General features: G+C 39.0%; 2 protein-coding genes and 1 long non-coding RNA gene across 6 annotated transcripts in view; 1 reads left to right on the top strand and 2 right to left on the bottom strand.

Moving 5' to 3' along the window:
* Nucleotides 1-15,465, top strand: part of LOC145722453 (uncharacterized) — a 388,135-nt gene that overhangs the window by 254,908 nt on the left and 117,762 nt on the right. The gene's annotated exons all lie outside the window — the stretch shown is intronic.
* The window catches only part of PURA (purine rich element binding protein A), a 64,207-nt gene that overhangs the window by 36,576 nt on the left and 12,166 nt on the right, over nt 1-15,465 (bottom strand). The window lies entirely within an intron of this gene.
* On the bottom strand, nt 6,097-15,339 carry IGIP (IgA inducing protein). Its single transcript, XM_081826979.1, has one exon. The coding sequence runs from the start codon at nt 6,435-6,437 to the stop codon at nt 6,276-6,278; it is 162 nt and encodes a 53-aa protein (XP_081683105.1). The 5' UTR covers nt 6,438-15,339; the 3' UTR covers nt 6,097-6,275.

Below are 15,465 nucleotides of genomic sequence, written 5' to 3' on the forward strand. Positions count from 1 at the left end.
AATTTATTTTAAACTCAGCTAAGCTCAGGAGCCTCATTTCCTCCTCAGGTTTAGAATCAGGGAGGAAGGCTCTTTTCTGCTTCTTCCCTGTAGAGCTGTTCAGCTGGGGGGGGGGGGGGGGGAGGAGGAGTGTGGTTGTCACCACTCCCATCTTAAAGACTGGGGGGAGGGCCAAGTAACAGAGAGTAGAAGAGCTGGGATTCAGTGAAATGTCACCAATGATGATGGTGCTATATGGAGGCCATACTTTTCTAAATATCTCCTACCTCTCAGCATTTAGAAACAGGGCACATCACCTCTCAGATAGCTAGTTTCCTCCCTTCCCTCAATTAGTGGGTTCCAGGGAGAGTAAGTGCCCAGCTCACCAAGTGAAAAGCCCAGATGAATGTGGCCAAGGGGGGCCCCAAGTGCATGCTGAGTGGCTAGAGCCCCAACTAATGATGCTTTGGGGAGCTTTTGGGGGCAGAGTGGGCATTAAGGTATCTGTTGAGTCCAGGGTTACTGTCCGTTCCTAGAGCTTCATCTAGAGATGAGACAGCTAGGGAGAGGAGATACTGAGCCCCACACAGAGGTAGGAGGTACAGGATGCTAAGGAGGGCTGGCAGCAGCAGAGAAAATCATCTCAGATTCAGGGCCCCTGTCCCATGCCACCTGTGGGCCAGTGGGGAGATAAAACAGAAATACAGTACTTGCATTCAAAGTGGATGAGGAAGTCAGCCCCAGAGGCAGAGCTGACCTTCAGAAATGGCCTGTACTCACTGGAGTCCAGTCATTTAGCTAAGAGATGTTTCCTGAGTGTCTGCTGTGTGGCAGACTCATTCCGACACTGGGGATGCCTTAGCGAGGCCTGCCCCCATCAACAGAAAAAGAGAGAAAAGTCTATCTTGGACAGTGATAGGCGCTAGGAAGAAAACTTAAACAGAGGAGTGAGGGAGAGTCCACTTCAGTTTGGTTGTCAGAGGAGGCCCCCTTGAAGCTGAGGCCTGATGATGAGAAGGGCCAGCTGTGTGGGGATGTGGAGGGAAGTACGTTCCAGGCAGAGGGAAGAGCAAAGCCAAAGACCCTTAGGTGGCCATGGGCTCCATGCATCCAAGGTACAGGAAGATGACCATATGACTTAAGAGAAGTGAACAAGGAGGTAAAAGGAAGAGACAAAGCTGGAGAGTTAGGCAGGGGCCAGCTCATAAGAACCTCGGAACCATATTTACAAGCAGGCTGCTGTGTGGAGAATGGATTGCAGGGGGAGAGAATGGCAGTAAGGAGACCAGCGAGGAGGCAGTTAGGTGAGAAAATGGGTGACCACATAATCTGTCATCCAAACCAGGACACTTGCGCAGGTGAACGGGGGTGCTACAAACAAGTCATCAGGGACAACAGGCACAGCCAGGACTTGCCATTGACAGATCTCTACCTGCCATCAGCAAGCTCCAGCCAGGATTGTCACAGGAAGTTTAGCAGTTTTTAGCAGTTCTGCTCTGACACAGAGCTCCCAGCTCTAGGAGAAAGAATCACTTTTCTATTTGGCCCCAGGCTCCTGGCCTGGTGCCCCATGCCTGAGCATTTGGTTTCTGTCTAGAGGCCATGGGTTACAGTTGCAGCACATCCATGGAGCGTGCCCTTTTCCCTGTGCATTCTGGTGTGCTCTGGACAACAACCAACAGTACACAGATGAAAGAACAAATAGGGGAGAGGGGCACTCGGGTGGCTCAGTCAGTCAAGCGTCCGACTCTTGATCTCGGCTCAGGTCTTGATCTCAGGGTCATGAGTGAGGAAGGCGAGGGCTCCATGCTAGGCATGGAGCTACTTTAAAAAAAAAAGGAAAAACAAATAGGGGAGATGTGGCCACCCCTTCTGGAGGTGGTGTCAAAACAGTGGAAGCCAGAGAGGGATGGACAAGCTCTAAGGGGCAGAAAAGGGATTCTTAACTTGGCCCTCAGGGGGGTCGGTGAAGCAGGTGAGAGGGCCACAAGCTTTCACCGGATTCTCAAACCTAAGACTCGAAAAGACGTAGAGAACCTCGCTTTAGAGAGCAGTGGTTCTCCCACTTCAATGTGCCTCACGGTCACCTGGTGGGCTCGTTACAACAGGGTCGCTGGGCCCCTGAAGAGCAAAGCTAAGGTTCTGATTTGGTTTGTTCCGGAGTTAGGCCCAGGAATTTGCATTTCTGACAATTTCTAAGGGAATGCTCATGCTCTTGGTCCAGGGGCCACACTTGAAGAACCACTGTTATAGAGGATACAAAACACATGAGGGGTTCCAGTTTAAACTGTGAACTTCTCTTTTCAGACAAGAGTTCTAACAGATGCCACAGCCATCTAAACCACCCCAAGTCCCCAGGAATTTCAGATTTTATTTTTGGAAGAGGCCCCTGGAGAGTGACAGACTCTGGACCTCCCCTTGGAGGTCAGGAAGCATCTGGAAAATAGCATTTTAGAGGATGCAGGAAAGTGCCTTCAGAAACATAAAAGCCCAAGCATAACTCTGAGCTAGAAACTACAGGACTAGCCCCGGCTGATCCAGTTACTGGGTCAATTACTGGTGAATAGTGAGGTTTTGGGAATCTGGGCAAACCCAGATCCTCTCCTAAAGGCTGCCTCCTGATCCTTTTTGAGCCTCTATCTGAAGCCAGATGGGAAGCAGGACAGGGTGTCTGCTGGGGGCTATAATCCGGGAAACAGAAAGAAATCAACAACTCCACTAGACAGAATTCAGGGGCTTCATTCACAGAGCTCTTTGATCAAGTCATTGTGGTGAGGATGGGAAGAGGCAGGAAGAGTATTGAGGGCTGTGCTTACTTTCAAAAAGAGCAGTGGAGAGAGAGGCCTGGAAAGGCTATTGCCAGCTTCCCTCAGCTCTGCTCTGAGTAAGTCACTCTCCCATGAAACGGGAGGGGAAATGAAAATGTGGATTCATTCAGGAATCAACCTTCAGAACAGGAAGTGTGGCTTTTGAGCTATACAGGGAACATAAGCTTTGCCATCCAGCTAAGTACATCCTGAGGTAAGGCAACATCAAAGTCAGGGGGACTCTACAAGTTAGAAGAGGAGGCAGAACCTTATAGGGAAGACAATACACTAGAGTGACTGAGACCAAGGGCGTGCTCTGGCACCAGCCTGCCAGGACTTGTGACTTGAATTCTGACTGTGTGGCCCTGGGCATGTTACTTAATCTCTCTGTGCCTCAGTTTCCCTCTTCTGTAAAATGGGGGTAAATAAAAGTGCCTATCTCATAGGGTTGTAGTAAGAATTAAATAAAATAATCTAGATAAAATACGTAGCTTGGTATCTTGCATATTTTAAGCATGCAATGTTAGTTAAAAAAAAAAAAAGTAGTGGGCTTGGAAAAATTTACGATGGTAGCGGTATAGACCCACCCTTAGTGTCGCTGCCAGAGACAGAAAAACTGGAGACAGGTTAGACCTGCTGCCAGTCTTCCCAGGAGGATGACAAGGAAACTCCTGCTCCTTGGGGGAAGTTCTAAGGTGTGAGCTGGGTATGCGAGGAGAGTCAGGATCCTTAGGATGGGTGTGGTGGGGGGGGCGTTAAGCGGTTAACCCCGTGGGCTGTAAAGTGGGGATATCCTGCTCTTTTAAACATTGCAACATTCACTGACTCTGTTTTGTGACATTTCCTCACCGCCAACCTAGGTGTCAAATGGCCCAATTGGAACAAATCAAAATAAATAAAAATCACTGTTGAGGAGAACTGGGACAACCTTACTGAAAACACTCTGGAGATCTGCAATATGAGGGTAGAATCCCCATTTTAAGGGGAAAAAATAGTGGCTCCTCCCCCTCAAGTTCCAGAAGAGCGGGGGATGGTGAAGTGAAAGCGGTGGTGATATGTGCCAGCCCTGAGGTTAGCTAGCAGTCAAACACCGAAAAAGAGAACTCTTCTTTCCTCTGATCCTGAATGAACCTCTTCCAAACCCTGTACTCTCAATCAAAAAGTCCTGTCTGCTTAGAAAGACTGGAACTAGGAACAAAGAGATTTCTAAAAATCATGCAAAAGAGCCAAAGTAAATGACATACCACGTGGTTAAATAAAAGTTAACATCTATTAGAGGTGAGGGTGGGAAGAGTTTGCCAATTACATCACTTTAGAAAACAAAGAGCTAAATAAAAATGACAAATAGTTCTGTTGAACATGCTGGGCCCCTTTCTTGAGGGTCTCCCTCCCGTGGCACTATAAGCCTTGTCCTGTAGTTCAGACCTACCCCAAGTCTGTATCCCCTGGAGCCCTGCAGAACTTCAGTACTTGCACTTCAAAATGACTACAGGGCATATTTTATCACAGTCCCATCAGGAGTCTTTAAAAGAATAAGGTCACAGACAGTGAGGAAGGGGCTTCTGACTTTTCCTTCCCTTATACTTACCACAAATCATGGCTAGAATTTCTACCTCAAGCTCCTATAACTAGAGAGCCCAACTCTTCAAAAGGGATCCAAGGGTTAGACTGATTCCACCTTGAGCCCAGAAGGGAATCTGGTTTCCTTTTCAGGAGGTACCCACCTGTTCTGTTTGTGCCTCCCAAATCAGAGGCCCTGCAGAATGTAGGGAAAACTTTCTTTGCACCCCACCTACCTCCTCCAAACAGTGACACCCTCAGCTTTAAGTTTTCATAAGCAAAGTTTCTGCATTATTTTTATTGGAGTGGCGGCTGTCAGATGTAGAAGCTAGTCCAACAGCTAGTCTGCTGTTCTCTACAAAAGAGGGCCACTTCAGCAAGAAAAAACCAGTAACAACAATAGCAAAACCTTCTCAGGATTCACCCAGGAAAGCCTGGAACTGTAATACTATGATCTTGAGATATTTTTATGGCCATATATCAGTTTTTAGAATATAACCACAGTCACATACATTTAAATACACTGAAAAATTTTCTATGGTGTGACTTTTGCAGGAACCTTGTCCCTGCAACTACTTGTTCCAAGCCTCCTTTTATCCAGCCTGAAGGTAAATGAAAGCATCAGCAAAGATAAAATGAGGAGAAAGCAGAAATAAAACTTCCAGCTCTACTTCTAAAGGTTGGGGAAAATGTCATGCACATAAGGCCTCCACTGGTTTTTGAATTAGAGGACAAAACTGGGATTTTTTTGGTCTAATAATCTAATCTTCTGTACGAAGACCCCATTAAAACTATTCTGAAGGATCACACTTGAGCCACATTTTCATTGGTAACTTCATTCTCTGTCTACCACTCCACTCACTAGAAAAGCAGTTCTGAAAGGATCTTTAAGCACAACCTCTATTTTCTGCAGAAGATTCTCTTCATGTTTTGTCATGCACTCTTTGGTAAGTCTTCCACTACCTTAAACCAACTTCAATTTTAAAACGAAAGAAAACAAAAAACCCTTCCATGGGAAAGGGGCATGATTTATGGGAAAACTTTTTCTTTTTCCTCAATTGTGATGGGCTAGGTTAACCATCATACCATCAGAGAATTTTAAAAAACTGATTCAGGGGCACCTGGGTGGCTTAGTCGGTTAAGCGTCTGCTTTTGGCTCAGGTCATGATCCCAGGGTCCTGCTAGGTGGGGAGCCTGCCTCTCCCTCTCCCACTCCCCCTACTTGTGTTCCCTCTCTCGCTGTTTCTCTTTGTCAAATAAATAAATAAAATCTTTAAAAAAAGTAAACAAATGTCTTTAAAACACATTTATTTATTTCTAAAGATTTTATGTGAATGACTTGCCTATCTTTCTTTTTTTTTTTTTTTAAGATTTTATTTATTTGAGAGAGTGAGAGAGAGAGAGCACAGGAGCAGGGGCAGAGGGAGAGGGAATGGGAGAAGCAGACTGAGCAGGGAGCCTGACCCGATCCCAGGACCCTGAGATCAGGACCTAAGCCAAAGGCAGACGCTTAACGACTAAGCCACCCAGGCGCCCCAATAAATGTGTTTTAAAATAAAATAGAAAATAGAGTTTTCCAGTGCAAGAGAGCACACTTAAAGCTTGCAGCCAATTAATGATCAGACAAGTATACCTGTTCCTGAGTCCTAAAAATGGTTTCCATCGATCAAAAAACAAAAAACCCCCCAAAACCCCCCCAAAAACGCAAGAGCAACCAGATCCCCCCAAAGACACTGAAACAAAAGACTGATCTGTTTATATAGTCACATGAAAAATAAACATCTTTATTTTTTTGCCTACTTTATTTCATTTTTTTCAAATAAAATTTAAATCTGTACAAAGTATACTGTTACAGTATATATTTTGTAAGAATCAATGCCTAAAAGAATCACAATACTTCAATAAGCAGTACAGCAGACCTCGCTAGTTTCAGCTTTGATATTGAACAAACTCAAGCCGGCTGATGCACAACACATTTGCTTGGTTTCCACATGGTGAGTTCCCAGCACTGAGATGGGAGAACATGACAGCAAGTATGGTTATATTACAGCCCGACACACTGCGCTTCTTCATGTGATAATAACTGCACATATTTAATACAGAATGCTCAAATTTACTTTTTAAATTGCATTTGCTTACTTCTTAGTTGGCAAAATTCAGCATTCTTAATGGGGTCCCCAAACAGTGCAAATTAATGATATTCTACTGTATAATTGGCACATTTCCAATAAGGATTAACTTGTAAACTCAAAGAATATCACAACTTTGTCCTAAATTTTAACTAATATACATCTGGTCCATTTAACCAAAGTCAGTTTGGAAAGATATTAAAGAACAATTCTATTTTTGAAAGGATACTGTTTTGACCATTCTTTAGAGAAGTAAATTTTTAAATTGTCATTAAAATGTTTTACTATAAAAATTTTACAAACTTGATTAGAAATTTCAAGATTATGATTCACAGCAGACAAATACAAACTTTATATTCCAACAATACCTACTCTTAGACTTTCAAACAGAGCACAACCATGTCAGCCGTGTTAACTAAAATTCTGAACAGTGTACTAAATTTATAAGTGGTGCTGGGTCTAGCAAGTGTAAATACACAGTATATTTTAATGAAAAGAATTGTCTTCTTTATACTTTATTTGTTTTCCCATAAGGAAACATGAATGTTTACATTCTTTAATAAAGTTAATCTTACATCAGAATATAACTTAATACTGTCAGCAACAGGGACCACACACAGTAAATAAGAAGCACATTTAAAATAAGTCTGAATTCACATAGATTAACATTTGTTGGTTAATAAAATATCGACAGTATTACAATCTTACAATATTTACAGTAAGAAAAATCTAGAGTAATATATACCTTTCACAGCAGGATTCCTTTTTTTTTTTTTTTAAATTATTTCTTCCAGTTTGGGATTGTGTATACATGAAAAGCTCAAATAAAGCAACTCTGCAATATAATCTTAAAATAATGGCTACTGGGGGGAAATTCTATCACAACCATTGAAAATAATGGTGACTTTTCACGGAGTCTGTGGCATCTGAGAACCCAGTTAATTAACCGAAGTCTTGCCCCAACCAGCCTCAGTTACCCAGATTAAAGCTGCAGAACTCCGGCCTTCCCTGACTGCTGAAAACCCAACAGATTTTCTCAACGTGCTATAAGAAAAGAGGGAAATAGGTTTTAATTCACACCTCATGGCTGGAAGCCTCCGGCCAGTGCATATTCCCCAACTTATGCCAAAAGGGCCCATTTCACCTCCAAAGCATCACAAGAGTTCCCCTCTAACTACAGGGCACTTTGATATGGAGCTCACTCATTCCTCAACTCTTGTGCATTAAGATAAGGCATAAACATGGCCCATATAATACACACCAGGATCTTACTTGGGACCAGGGCAAAGAAACAGACTAATACAGTTTGCACTGAGGTCAACAGGGAAAATGGGAAGCAATGCACATTTCCAATTAGAATGGCAAGAAGAAGACCCACATTCCTAAACTGGAATTTGGCCAGGGCCTCAGAGTTAGCACCCCCTCTCTGAGTACCACAAGCGATTAGGATGTGTGCTCTGGGCCTCCTCTAAGAGAGAGCATCTACAGTAACACCATGTGGGACATTAGTTCAGTGATGACTCCCAAGAAAACAGATACAATTCTTGAATCTGAGGCTGTCCACGGCACCTGAGGTCACTCATCTGAGCTGTTACCTGTCCCAACCCTGCTTACTTTAAGAGATCTGATGGGCACAGAGCACTCAGGGATATGGCTGCTGGCTACTTTGGACTCTAGATCTCACAGGTAATCAACAGGTATCTGGGATTGAATTAGCAAACTGTACCATAGCTCCTTAAACAGACACTGTCAGGTTTGAAATCATGTCAAGCATGAATCTTCACTGTCAGGTCAGAAATCAAAGTGGGAATCTTCCCACATCAGCCAAGGTTATTTTGTCAAAACCTTAGAGGAGTTGGACAGTTTTTCATGTTCCAAGTGATTAGTTTACTTATTTCAGTCAAGCTGGATTGACAAACCAGACTGATCTATTTAGTTAGTTTTGTTTTTTTGATTCTTATGTATGTGTTAACCCAAAGCTGTTGTATTTGGGCTAAATACACTGACAGAGAAAATTCAAACAACAAAAGTTTTCAGCAAACTTCTGTGGTATTTTCTTTTTGGAAGTCAATGCAAGATCTAAAGGTATTTCTACCCAACAAAGTCTGTTTAAGTGTTTAATGTTATTTCCTTTTTGGTCCTATACAGAATGCTATGACTTCTATATAGGTCTGAATGCTGCTCCATGTAGATTCCTTCTGTATATCTAAAAATATATACTTTTCAGTAGTTCAATACATGGTTAATCTTCCCACAGAGGAAGATTTTTGTAATCACAAGTTGCAAAGTAGAAAAAAATCTCCTTTCTAAGAAAGGAAATATACTTTCCTATTGTACACTTTTGAAGAAGCCCAAAGGCATGCACCAAAAATCATTATGAAAACTAATACATGCACTAAAATGGTGTAGAGTTAGGACTTAAAGTGCTGTTTCTCAATTTTTAAATTTGGAGAAGACATTTTGTCAGTTATTGACTCAAAGATCTCCCCCCACCCCACCCCACCCCACCCCACTCCATGGCATCAAGAGAGAAAAGTAAAAAGTATGCATAAATCTTTAAACTATTCTTTACATAGGGGAAAGGACAGATACAACAACTATCCTATTTATAAATTGGATTCCCAGTTTTAAATAAAACCAATATTTACTGGTAAAAATTGTCAAAGCTAATACATCCAAACAAATGATACTAGTAAATAATGTTCTACATAGAGAATAATTTACTTTGGTTTTATGTACCTTCTCACAAATAATACTGGTGTCCCATACGTCACCAAACTGATGTGTTCCAGCAAAGTTGTAAGGCAAATCTTTTTTTTTTTTTTTTCCCAGTGACATCTTTTTTCCTAATAGACAAAACTAAAATCTTTTGGTGAGGAAGGGGTTAAGATAATGGCTAACCCCTTGGCATCCTGAGCATTGTGGTTTATCAAACTCTACCCTGCTAGAAGCTGTCAGGCACCCTGACCCCTGCCTTGAACCAGGAATGGCTCCCACATCTAGAGATGCCCTGACTCCTTATAAATAGCTCTCAGAACATTGCTTTTTTCCTTCTGTCTGGATGTCTAACAAAGCTGGTTGCAATGTCACATTTTGTTAGTAGGGGCCACCATCTAACAATAATTCCAATCTGAAATGTTTTAAGCCAATAGTTAGTTCTTAATTTTATCAATTAATTGCATGAAAATTTTCTCTATAGAGTTTACTTAGAGCAGAGATCCTTAACTTGGGTTTTAGATGTGTGATGCCCCTGAGGTTGTATGTAAAATTATCTGTGTATGTGCATTTTTTTTTTCTGGGGAGAGGGTCCATCACTTTCATCAGATTATCAAAGGTTTCTGTGATCTCAAAAAGGGGTTACAGGGACTTAGAGGGATACCCGTAATTCATCTTATACTAGGGTTGGGAAATGGGGGCAGAAAACTAAAAATGGCCTCAAAAAAAAGGGGCCAAATTGCTGATCTTTTCCCTTTATTCAAATTTGGGAAATAAGTGCTTCAACCTAGGAAAAATAATTAATTAAGCTGATTAAACTCCATTAAAAAATAATCAAAGCCACTTTTTAAAATATTTTCATTTTCCATATATGGTAAGTTTAGTCTCTCAGAAAAGGTTTGGAGACTGAATTTTTCTCTTTTCCCTAAGGAAATTCATAAACACAATGCTGATCATCATCCACATTTAAAGATCTGACAACTTAAAACTTAAGAGAACTCTAATACTATAGCCTTTAATTTACTATTTTGAGTAAAGGATTATCTAGAGTCAAATACACATTTGTCAACCTACATTCCCCAAAACTGGTCCATAGTTAGACAACTATCGGGCACAATTCCACTAGATAAACCTAAAATTTGAACAATGGAAGTTTAACTTTCTATCCCAATTGAAAGCAAAACTACAAGGTTCTACAATAAAGGCCAGCCACAAACATTCACACAATGTCAGAGAGGTCAATACATCACTTAATTATCAACAGAATTTGCAAACATGAGATCCAGGATGACTACCAAAACATGCTGAGAAGAGCATGTCAAGAATTAAAACAACACCCTGTGGCGACCCCCCCCCCCAATAGAGAAACACACTCAGGCATTCCAAAAATAAACCAGATCTAAAGAGAGGCCTCTCACTTGTTAGAAGTATGAAGCGCCCAAAAGGATACGGGAAGGGAATATAAAATGAAATAATTAAATAACTTACAAAAATTAATTTTAGCCAAAACACATTTCTGTTCTATTGACAAAACTATCAACCTTTTTTTTTTTTTTTTGCAATTTTGAACACTGTGTTGCACAATCTCACTAAGACAAAAAATATGTTCACAGGTACACATTTTGTTCTCCTATTCTTCCTAGAGCACATCTTGAGGTTATAAGAATTCTTCTAGTTAAAATAAAGTCTCTTATCCCTTGCCACCCTCCCCCCCTCAAAAAGTGAGTGAACCTTGAATTCCAAAAAGGAATATTCATTTAATGTAATTATTTCAATACCCAGTTATATCATATAGACCATGATGAAACTCTTTGAGCATTATGGAAAACTACATAAAAGAGGGAGCTGCCACTTGCCACCCACTTCACTTCCAGCTTTTTAAGCCAATACCCAGCTAGACTCAGATCTCATTGACTTCAGTGAAAATAAATCAACACTCCAAAACCAGGCCATCTCAGGCTGGAAGCTGGATCTCAAAGACATCGTTTCATATACATATATATATATATTTTTTTTCTATCCTAAGCTTTCACTTTGTCTATTTAAATAGTTTAATAAAGCTCACATTTACAAAGGATTATATTGGCAAATAAAGGCCCATATTAAAAATTTTTATCAAAAAAAATTTTTGTTCTACATAGCTAACACTAAGAAATATTTTCTCGGACTTATAAAGCATATTTAATTGCATATAAGTTTTGCTTTGGGTGGGATATTGAAAACAATTCTGTAAGAAATTAGAAAAGACTAGAAACAAAAGTGAAAGTGACTAGTCTTAACTTTCAAAAAATCAAGTGCAAAGATAAATAGTGCAAATAATGAAAACTAGAAATTTTATAGGCAACTTTATATCTTTCCTGCTTTTGCACTTTTACATATTGATAACTTTATAAACCCTAACAACTGTATGCAGCATGGAAATGGGCTATCATTTATCTCCATTGACTAGACTCAAGGAATCCTTTCAAAGGCAGTTACTTAAATCACTGGTTCTTGACTAGGTTTGGGAATTCACTTTTCAAAAAAACAATTCCTAAGGGAGGGGCTATTTAAGAAGGCTCTGCACAGACTTAAACAAGTTATAGAATGTAATTGTATCATAATTTAAAATGGGTAGGATGGGAAAAGCATACTAAGTGTTAATTCTAAAAAATAAATTATAATAAAAATAATTTTGTTAACAAACTTGACATTTGTAAAAAAAAAAAAAGTTACTTTCCAGATACAAAATCAGAACCTCTTTTTTAGCTATCTAAGAAATTTTGTCACTAATGTATACAGATTTGGGTAAAATGAAATAATCTGTCAGAATCACTGAGAATAAGTCCATATTAAACTAAAAAGGAGTCCAAATACACTTGAATTATGTAATTTAAAAAACAAAATATTATAGCAATTCTTTATCTTAAATAATTAAAAATGTTCCTGGGATACTGGGAACAGAAATCTAGACACTATCAGTTCACCCTACAAAGAACATAGGAACTTCCAAGATATACTAAATTATATTATCTGCCACCACTGAACACTTGGGAATTCTACAATTTTAAAATAACAGAGAAAGTGGGAATACAAACAGAAATTTGAGTTTTGGGAGGTATGTTGTCTAATTTCAGAAATATAGTATTATTGAGGGTCTCATAAGATCCACAGTCGTAAATGACGGGACTGCAAATGTAAAAGAAATGAAAAAGTTACCTAAAATTGCAGTTTACTGTTTTTACCTGGTTTACTCTCTTATAAGAAATTAATGTGGACCAAAGGTTCAAGGTTCTATAAAATCAAGGTATGATATGGATCTTTGTGAACTGTAAAATCAAATGATTTGATCTAAGGACCATTTTGAAAAGTAAAGCTAAACTACACTGAAACATGAGCCCAGAAAAATAATCTGTATAATAAATATTTCTGATAGTTTAAAAATGATAAGTGGAAAAGTTTGAAATTTTCTTATCTTCTTTCCCTCAAAATAGTAAGTCCCCAGTACCAACATGCTTTGACCAGAAAAGCTGTCATTCCACAATTGTGCTACTTAATTTGTCCAGAAAAGCAAATATCCTACACCTGAAAGCAGATTGTATAATGCATCATCATCATCATATCTAGCTACCGACCAACAGCTTTCTCATAACCAACAAGGGACCCATTTTCTCCGGCTTTATTGAAACTTCATTAGTGAAGATCAATTTCATTGTCCTTAGCAAACAACGCTCATTTAAGACTCCACCTTAGTATCTTTTCTTACCTCCCAATAAAAATTTCTCCCACTTTACCTCCAAACCATTCCCTTATATAAATAACTCTCACACTCCCATTCATGAACACATTGAACGGTTCTTCCCTTTCTGCTCTCAAATTTCCAAACCAGTAAATCTCACCCCCCTGTAACTTACCTAAAATACACATACTTCTTACTCTCTTCAATACACGAATTTCTTAACAATTTCAATGCCCTTCAGATTGCCAGTTTAAGACTATGGGGAAAATAGCACTCAGAAAAACTGCCCAATTACTTCATTATACAGAAATCTTTCTGGGATCAGTTAGCTATGTTCTAAGGCAGGAGCCAGCAATTTCTTTACTTCCCTCTTAAAGGGGTAAGTTTGAGTGTCACTGGCAGGCCTATGGTAAGGATAATAAAGGAGAGCGAAACAAGGAAAAAAGAGGATGGGAGAAAAAAAAAAGCCAAACGTATATGGTAGGGAGGTAGGTCAAATGCCATCAACAACTACCTACACTGGAAATTGCCAATCCACTCCAGCTGAATGGGAGCTTGACCCAATCCCAACATGTCTCTAATAATTCATTAGCTGATGCCCATCACTGGTTGAGCTAGTCAAGGTGAATACATAAGTCACCTGTCCCATAAGTTTGCTACTTCACAATAAGGACACCTTAAGTCCTCTGAGGATCCTTCTGTTTTAATCCAGTTTAGACTAAAACACATGTTAAGAAGAGTACTTCCATGATTCTCAAAATTCCAAAATATAAAGGTTTGGTCCTTGAACTTGGAGGCCTCTTGAATTATTAAAGTGCACCCTAAATCAAGAAAATTAAACTTTTAGCTTAATTTTCCCCATGAAATGCTATAAAATTTTAATTAATAAGAAAACTGCTAATAGTCATCAAAACAAAGTATGCTTTCATGAAAATTCAAAAACCTTGCAATTCCAAAGTGAGTAAAATATTTCTGGTCCTTAAGAATTAACTTTATTTTACATAGAGGATCACCACCATGTTTCTACCTATCAAACAAGACAATTTTCCACAAAAGCAAAGCACATCAGGGAAAAAAAAAGAAAAAGAAAACAAATACCAAACATAATATGGGGACAAAATAAAAATACATGATTAACTATGATATATTTTTTAAGAAAAATGTTTCTAACAAACAACCCATGCCATACTCCGCTTTCCTAAAGACATAAATTGCCTAGACCATTCAACATCAAAACTTGGTAGTCAGTTTAGCAGCTGTAAGATGACAAATTGTTGGCTTGAAACCAATCATATCTTTTACTTTTCACTTGGTCGTTTTTGCATTATGGAATTCTACCTGACATGATAATGCTAGTTTAGATGATCTTCACTTAACCCGTAATAATGAAATTTCTGTTTGAAAAGAGCCTGTCAAATGGCCTAGGCCTTAAATTTAGGTTTTTATGATCAAATAACTCCCCAAATATTAAAATCAGGTTTTCTTAAAAATATACTGCAAATTCTCTATGGTAATTAATGCAGCTGGGTGAAAAGAGTAATTTTAATAGCAGTGATCATTTTAGTTTTATAGTGTACTCCATTACTAATGGTCTAAATTCAGTTAACTTGCAATTTAAAAAAACCCAGAAATACTATAATTTGATTTAGAAGTGGATAAACTTTAACAGAAAACTTTACACAAATAACTTCAGTGAATTTGCTCACCTAAGCAATTCCAATAAATTCTTTTTCCTATTCATTCCACTCTCAGGAAAAAGTATTTATCACTCTAAATTATTAAGATATTCAAATTTAAGGATATTCAGCTATAAATGTTATACTCAGAGTTATCACCAATTGTTCCAAACCTAAATTGCTGAAGATTCCCTTTTCTTTTTTAGCAATCCTTTTACATAGAAAGCAGGATCTCATTCTGATACTGAGAAACTCAGAAAAGGGAAAAAAGTCATTAGATTTGGTATCTCATTTTTTTAGTGGGGAATAATATTGAAAATACGTTCACATGTAAAATAAAATGAATTGTGGAGCTATGAAAACAACTACAGCAACAATCTCAGAAATCTCCATTCTAAAATCATCTGGAAATGTGTGTGTGTGTGTGTGTGTGTGTGTGTAAAATATGAAAAAATGAGTGGGAATATTGAAGAAAAGAGGGTGAGAACCATGTGTGGGAGACAGAAATAACAATCATGCCCATGGTGGGTTCACCATGGCTGGCATATAACCCAAAATGTCATAAAAGAAAAATATGTTTAGAAAGTTTCAACAGTGCCAAATGCAAAATGTTAAAGCACGGAAACAATGAATGAGATAACCCCCACAAACATCAAGTTTCATACGAAAACAGGAAGAAAAAAATTGACATACGCATCTTTTTTAATATACCAAATCTGAATTGACTTAAACATTATATAAAGTGCTTGGGCCATGGTTACCCACCCAGATTCTCATTATCAACGGACTTATCTCTTCCCCTCCCTTCCACCCAAATTTAGTACAGTGTTCCTGCAGAAAAAGTATAGCATTCCTGTAGTAATAATAAGAAGAAATGAAAA

Source organism: Leptonychotes weddellii, chromosome 7 (genome assembly GCF_054177405.1).
Source record: "Leptonychotes weddellii isolate Sample4059 chromosome 7, ASM5417740v2, whole genome shotgun sequence".
NCBI classification, from domain to species: Eukaryota; Metazoa; Chordata; class Mammalia; order Carnivora; family Phocidae; genus Leptonychotes; species Leptonychotes weddellii.

Coding starts and splice junctions, on each gene's coding strand:
- IGIP (XM_081826979.1), bottom strand. CDS start 6,437: ATGTGCAGTTATTATCACATGAAGAAGCGCAGTGTGTCGGGCTGTAAT.